Source organism: Ursus maritimus, unplaced genomic scaffold (genome assembly GCF_017311325.1).
Source record: "Ursus maritimus isolate PB19 unplaced genomic scaffold, ASM1731132v1 scaffold_19, whole genome shotgun sequence".
Lineage (NCBI taxonomy): Eukaryota > Metazoa > Chordata > Mammalia > Carnivora > Ursidae > Ursus > Ursus maritimus.
This window is the reverse complement of record NW_024424341.1, coordinates 53,357,017-53,364,725: the sequence shown is the minus strand read 5'-3', so window position 1 is coordinate 53,364,725 and position 7,709 is coordinate 53,357,017. Positions and strand designations below refer to the sequence as shown.

At 46.3% G+C, this 7,709-nt stretch overlaps 1 protein-coding gene across 1 annotated transcript in view; it reads right to left on the bottom strand.

Moving 5' to 3' along the window:
• Positions 1-1,508: 1,508 nt before the first annotated feature.
• ZNF233 (zinc finger protein 233) overlaps positions 1,509-7,709 on the bottom strand; it is a 22,611-nt gene continuing 16,410 nt past the window's right edge. Inside the window, 4 exon segments of the mRNA XM_040634123.1 lie at positions 1,509-1,655; positions 1,658-3,322; positions 6,693-6,785; positions 7,294-7,420. Of these exon segments, the coding sequence (XP_040490057.1) occupies positions 1,627-1,655; positions 1,658-3,322; positions 6,693-6,785; positions 7,294-7,420 (1,914 nt within the window). The 3' untranslated portion in view covers positions 1,509-1,626.

Below are 7,709 nucleotides of genomic sequence, written 5' to 3'. Positions count from 1 at the left end.
TGGTAATGACAAAGCACAGTGTTTTGTTTTGGTTTTGGTTTTGAAAGATTTTATTTATTTGTCAGGGAGACAGAGAGGGAGAGAGAGCACATAAGGAGGGGGAGTGGCAGGCAGAGAGAGAGGGACAAGCTGACTCCCCGCTAAGCAAGGAGCCCATTGTGGGACTCGATTCCAGGACCCTGGGATCATGACCTGAGCCAAAAGCAGATGCTTAACCAACTGAGCCACCCAGGTGTCCCAACAAACCACAGTGTTACAGGCGCTGGATTTCTGATGGTAACATGGAACTTAAGTATCCAATCTCCTGGAAGGTAAGGCCCAGGGGGGAATAATGTGGGAAACGTCTCTCTCCAGTAAATATACACTGAAGTAAACTGTTCAACCAAGCAAACTTGAAAGCTACTGAAACAGCTAGGAAGTGTGGGGTGGTATCCAGAATGCCCCAGAATGCTCTGTGCCTTAATGCCTTAGTTCAATGTCCAAAATGCATACTAAAATATGTTCCCCCCTTTTCCATACCCCTTCCTTATGATCTTTTATAGAATTAAAAACAAGTTTCTCTTTTTTTCATTCAGTCTGTTCCTGTCACAAGAGACCCAAAAGAGACAGGGAGATACATGCTTTACACAACTGATGATGTACGTACAGAGAAAGTCTTAAATGGTAAGATGAAAACTTAAACTTATTACTGCTGGAAAAGTGAAGATGTGCAGAGGACAGGAGCCAACTGCAAAAAAATCTGACACTCAAGTTGCAGGTTGCATGATTTTATGTATTTTTATGAAGTGGTCACTTCCTTGAGTTGTTTTATTTTTTTTTTCCTCAAATTGTTTTAAAACTTCTTACAAGGATCCTTTTCCTGGGGACGCCTGGGTGGCTCAGTCGGTTAAGCGTCTGCCTTCAGCTCAGGTCATGATCCCGGGGTGCTGGGATCGAGCCCCGTGTTGGGCTCCCTGTTTAGCAGGGGGTGTCTGCTTCTCCCTCTGCCTCTTCCCCCACTGCTCGTACTCTCTCAAATAAATTAATAATAATAATTAATCCTCTTCCTGGTACAACTGATTATGACTAACTGGGGTTAAGCTCCTTAAAATTTTTAAGTACTTATCTTATTTAGAGTAGGTTTTCCTCTCCACCAAGTTAGACATTTCCAGGGCATCTACTGTTTGTTAAGCACTGGTTGGAGGTCACGGTCATTCAGCAGTAAACAAACTTCCTGCCCCCACGGAGCTTCTTTTCTAGTGGACATGGACTTTGTCGTGTCCATCAGTACACTTTTGCTAACATCCTGACCTTACTTATCCTGTTTAAGGCCCTCCTCCGTGTAGATTAGATTGAATGTGAAGGTTCTAACTGAACCTTACTGTACCATTCTGACAGGGTTTCTAGGTCTTGAGGACTGTGAAATTTTGAGCTCTGCTGGAAACACTGGCTACATTCACACAACACATAGGTTTCCTCCAGTGGAATTCAGATGACTATAAAAAAAAATTCAGCTCACCTCTGAATTATCAAAACACAATATTTTATAAATATTCTCTGCTGTGTGGATTTTCTGATGAAAATGGTAAGTCTGCATTCTGAAGAACACTTTTACCACACTCATCACGTGTGCTGGATTTATCACCACTATGGACTCTCTGATGAACTTGAAGACGTGAACTTTTACTAAAGCCCTTACCACAGTCAAAACATTTGTAGGGTTTATCCCCCGTATGGACTCTCCAGTGGGCTTGAAGATGTGAGGTCTGATTGAAGCTCTTACCGCACATGCCGCATTTATAGGGTTTCTCTCCCGTGTGGATCCTCTGATGAACATGAAGATACGAGTTCCAGATGAAGCCTTTCCCACATTCTTCACATTTGTAGGGTTTCTCCCCCGTATGGACTCTCTGATGGGCTTGAAGATGGGAGCTCCAACTGAAACCCTTCCCACACACATCACACTTGTAGGGTTTCTCTCCAGTGTGGACTCTCTGATGGTCTTGAAGATGTGAACTCTGGCAAAAGCCCTTACCACATGTCTCACATTTGTATGGCTTCTCTCCTGTGTGGACTCGCTGATGGACCTGAAGATGGGAGATCTGAGTGAAGTACTTACCACACGTCTCGCACTTGTATGGTTTCTCTCCTGTGTGGACTCTCTGATGGGCCTGAAGATGGGAATTCCGGCTGAAGTTCTTATCGCACACATCACATTTATATGGCTTCTCTCCGGTGTGGATTCTCTGATGGGCTTGAAGATTTGAGGCCTTACTGAAGTCCTTCCCACATACCTCGCATTTATATGGTTTCTCTCCCGTGTGAACCCTCTGAGGAGGACCAGGATTCTGATTAACTAGCCTGTCACACGCCTCCCATTTGGAGGTTTTGTCTCGAGGGTGGGCTCTCTGATGGGCTTGAAGGTGTGATGTCTGATTGAAGCCTTTATCACGTATCTCACATTCAGAGGATTTCTCTCCAGTGTCGTCTACACAGCAAATGTTGAGATCTAGGCTGTGACTGGAGTCCTTCCCACACGTGTCACACTTATACAGATCCCCTCCTGGGTGGAGGGTCTCATGGATGGGAAGACAGGAGTTCTGATTGAAGCTCTTAGCACATACCTGACATCTGTAGGGCTTTTCTCCTGTGTTGACTCCCTGATGATTTTGCAGGTGTGAGCTCTGACTGAACCCCCCACCACACTTGTCATTCCTACCACATTTCTCCCCTGCATGAATGTTCTGGCAAATGCAGAACACTGAGCTGTCACCAATGTCCTCCCCACACTTACTACATATGTGGTGCCTCTCTCCTGAGTGGGTTATACTATGTTGGCATGATTTCCTCATGAAGTCTTTTCCACAATCATCGTGGCTATAAGCCTGCTTGCTTTTGTGTATTTCCCGACCATCACGATGATGTGAGATCCTTGTCATAACACAATGGTCACACTTACACTGTTTATTTTTTACATCAACTTGCTGATACCTACTCTGATGATTGTGTGTCTCTCTCAGATAGATATTCTTCCAGAACTCCCCAGTGGTCTTAATTGGAAACTCTTGTCTTCTGATATTATGGGAACTCTCCCCGTGAAGCTTCACTACCTGGTTTTCATCTTCAGAAACCTGAGGAGACTCTCCTGCCCACATCTGACAGAAGGAGTCACCTTGTTTTGGCAACCTGGACTTCTTGCTTTGCAGATTTATTACTGAGTCTTGATTTCTGGTTAATTTACTTGTAAATTGTTCCCATATCTGCCAGCATATAACATCTTCATGTAAAAGGTATCTGAATCCTGCTTTTTGGAAAGTTCCTATCTCGTTTTGATTCCTGAGTCCTGGAAGGATAAAGAGGATTCAGAGGTGAAAATGTGGACAAGTGAAATATTCCACAGGTCAGTCACCCTAAGAGACCTTATTCAACCAGCGAAGACTTGAGCTTGACTTTACCACTGGCTTTTGCATGCCTCTGGGGACGAAGAGGTGATGAGTAGGCCCCTGCCCACTAAGGGCCAAGGAAACTCATTTCCAACTGTACCCAGACTAATGTCTGAGGTCAAATGAGAAATACAAGGCTATAGACAACAAAAAGTGTCCCGGGAAGATTTTACAGAGGGGAGACTTTACTTCCTTGTCCATAACAATAATCACTTTAAATAATCCTGGCCTTTTCTGCAGCAAGTATATAAGAACTACAAAATCCTGCATATTTATAAGCCTTAAAATCATGGTTACATTACACCACCTGCAGAGTTGTGTAAGACAAGCTAAAAATGGCTAGAAAAGGCCGAATCTGTCCGTTAGTGTTTACAGATGGATTATCACGTGACGCCAAGAGTTCCCACGGAAAAAAAGGGAGGACATCCTCGAAAAGTGAAAAGAATGGATTTGTAAAAGGAAATACTTCCTCTGTCCTAATAATGAATCCTTGAAATGGTACCTTAGTTTAGCCAGTAAACACATATCAAACAAGCTGGATTTGAGAGGATTCCCCTTTATTTCAGTGAAGTCCTAATATATAATATTCAGCTGATGAATATTAGAACTAGAAAAAAACAACCCTGGAAAATGTAATCCCACAGTGGACACAGCCCATGGGGGTAAAAATCCTATGACCATCATGGCCACTTAAGTTGGCTGGATTTTCTAATAAACCTGGACAGTTAATATCATCTTTTAGATTTTGTGGGTTCATATCTGTACAAAAGGTGCTGTGGTGGTCAGCACACAAGATGGTCCCCAGTGGTCCCTGCTTCCTGGTATCCATACCTAGAGAGGTCCCCTCCCACAATGTACCAGGATCAGTCTATGAAACCAACAGAATATGGCGGAAGTGATGCTATGTCACTTCCAAAGTTAGGTCATAGAAGACATGGTGGCTTCTGCCTTCCACTCTCTTAGATCTCTAGCTCTTGGGGAAACCAGGTGCCATGTTTTGAGGACACTCAGGCAGCTGTAGGGAGAGGCCCACATGGCAAGGAACTGAGACCCCCAAACAGCAAGCAAGGAACTGAGGTATTTTGCCAACAATAATGTGAGTGAGCCCATCTTGGAAGTAGACCCTTCGGCCCCATCAAGCCCTCAGATGACTGCAGCTCTGGCAGCTCCTTGACAGCGACTTCATGAGATCCTGAGCCTGAATCACCCAGAAACTTGCCCCAAGATTCCTGGGCTCACAGAAACCGTAAAAAATGTTTGTGGTTTTAAGCCAATAAGTTTACGAGTAATTTGTTATATAGCAATAGATAGTTAATACAAATGCCACAGAATTTCGGGGGCGCCTGGGTGGCACAGCGGTTAAGCGTCTGCCTTCGGCTCAGGGCGTGATCCCGGCGTTATGGGATCGAGCCCCACATCAGGCTCTTCTGCTATGAGCCTGCTTCTTTCTCTCCCACTCCCCCTGCTTGTGTTCCCTCTCTCGCTGGCTGTCTCTATCTCTGTCGAATAAATAAATAAAATATTTAAAAAAAAAAAAGGGGGCGCCTGGGTAGCGCAGTCGTTAAAGCATCTGCCTTCGGCTCAGGGCATGATCCTGGTGATCCGGGATCGAGTCCCACATCAGGCTCTTCCGCTATGAGCCTGCTTCTTCCTCTCCCACTCCCCCTGCTGTGTTCCCTCTCTCGCTGGCTGTCTCTCTGTCACATAAATAAATAAAATCTTTAAAAAAAAAACAAAACAAAAAAAAAAACAAATGCCACAGAATTTCTAATTAGGGTAGACATTAACAATGTTCTGAAATAATCCTTTGATCATGCTACCTTATTCTGCTCATGTCAACTGTCTCCGGTAAGAGTGAAGACAGTGGGATCCACTTAGCACCGTTCTCTGTGAGCTTTTGTTTCCAAGGATCGTTAAGGGAGAAGAAACCCATTAGTTTGTGTTTCTGTGCGGTGAAAACAGACCTCAAGAATATTCTTCATAGATGGAGAAGGGCACCTAGATGGATAGACAAAATGCAGAACCCTGGGGTATTCTGATATTTGCCAAAAGAATTTTTTAAAAGATTTATGTATTTTTTTGACAGAGTGAGAGAGAGGGCAAGCACAAGCAGGAGGAGGGGCAGAGGGAGAAGCGGGCTCCCCACTGAGCAGGGAGCCTGATGCGGGACGCGTTTCCAGGACCGTGGGATCATGACTTGAGCCGAAGGCAGATGCCCAACTGACTGAGCCATCTAGGTGCCCCAAAAGAACTTCTGATAAGGAAGATGGGGATAGAACAGGCCGTAAGATCTGCTCAGCATTCTGAGGAATATGGGTTACAGAGGAGTATCCATTCGTCAAAACTCCTCAAACTGCGTACTGAAGATGTGTAAATTTAAGTTGTACCTCAGTAAAAAGACCTGTAAGACAAGTCACTTCCCATGCTGAAAATTCATCAGGCTGTACGTTTATAATTTGTGCAGTTTTCTGTATCTAAGATACGTTTCAATAAAAAGCCCAAAATCAAAAAAAATAAAAATACGGATTCGTACACGGAGGCAAAGCAACTGGGAAGCTACATATTAAGAAGCAAAGAGACAACGGTAATAACTGGGCTCCTACCTCCCAGGGTCAGGTTTATACATAGAAACAAGGGAGCGAGTCAGGCAGAGCAAGCCCCCAACGTGCCTGACTGCCTGCATGAAACCTTCATGCCGCAGAGGATACACGAAGAGGAACAGTCGAAGGACCAGGAAGACCTTCCCCTCACTACTTACACCATCCGATTGGCAGACAGATTTTTCTGGCTTTTTGTTTGTTTGATTGGGTTTTGGCTTTTGGTGCTTATATCCAGTAGGAATGACTATGATCGCTGTTATTTTAGGCTGGGTTTACCTGGGGGATATGCAAACTAAAGATGAAGGAAGGGAGGAGAGAGGCGAGGCCAGAGCAGGGAGGATGTAACTCCGTAAAGAGGGGAGGTAGCGCTCACCAAGGGTAAAGCAGAGACCACAGGTCAGGACGAGCCCAGAGGAGGCCTTCTCACTCCTGTTCAAATGGCCACCGTGAGGGTTATGGGTTGTACCAAGACAGGAGTCACGGAAGGCTGAACAAATGGAGTGACACGGGCTGACTTCCGTGACCTCGCGTGTCTGCAGAACAGACCGGCCCACGGGAGCAGGGAGGCACTGGGAAAGCTGCTGCGATGAGGCGGGGTAATGACTGGCGGGGGCTCGGGCACGGTGGCCAGCGGGCAGGTGGTGAGGACTTGGAGCTGCACGCCTCTCACCTGAAGGCCCGTCCCCTTGGGTTTCGGTCTCCATCACCCAAAGCTTCTCTTCTCTCCCCAACGGTAAGGTCTCTAATCTGAACTGTTCGTATCCTATGGAAAAGAAATGGCACGTGTACAACGTGAGTAAATTGAAGGCAAAAATTGGAATTCCAGAATTACAATCCCCATGCTCTTTAAGTCGTGTTTCCCCAAATTCCGACCGCGGCCTGCCGTACGAAGTACCTTGTACGCCGTGAGCCAGTCCGCAAGCACGGAGATGTGTCGACCTCCGCCTAACCACTGCCTACTGCGGCCACACTTCCTTTGCTGCTTCCGCCCACAGTCTCTAGCGCACATCCTGGTGACAAGGAGCTACGCTATTTCTGACCGATCTCATTCAACACAATAATGACGTCACCCATCAACTGATTTTAACCTCCCAAGATGTTGCAACTGTCATCTGACAAAAAAACAGACAAGGTACAGACAAGGTGTCCTGCAGGAATGAGGAACCTGAGACACCCCGCCCCCCCAAGTTTCGGGAAGCACTGTAAGAGTCCCAAAGTCTTAAATATTGGAAGGGGGCTGGCGTTGAGGCAGAGAGAGCCCCTGTCCTCACCCACAGAGAGCAGGTTCCTGAAGTTCTCCAGCATCACGTCCCGGTACAGCTTCCTCTGGACGGGATCCAGCAGCCCCAGCTCCTCCTCCGTGAAGACCACCGCCACGTCCTTGAACGTCACCGCCTCCTACAACACCAAGCACACGCGACCTCAATCTCATAACCAATGGCCAGTGGGGAAAGGCAGCACTAAGAAGGTGGGGGGGGGGGTGCCCGGGTGGCACAGCGGTTAAGTTTCTGCCTTCGGCTCAGGGTGTGATCCCGGCGTTCTGGGATCGAGCCCCACATCAGGCTCCTCCGCTATGAGCCTGCTTCTTCCTCTCCCACTCCCCCTGCTTGTGTTCCCTCTCTCGCTGGCTGTCTCTCGCTCTGTCAAATAAATAAATAAAATCTTTAAAAAAAAATAAAAATAAAAA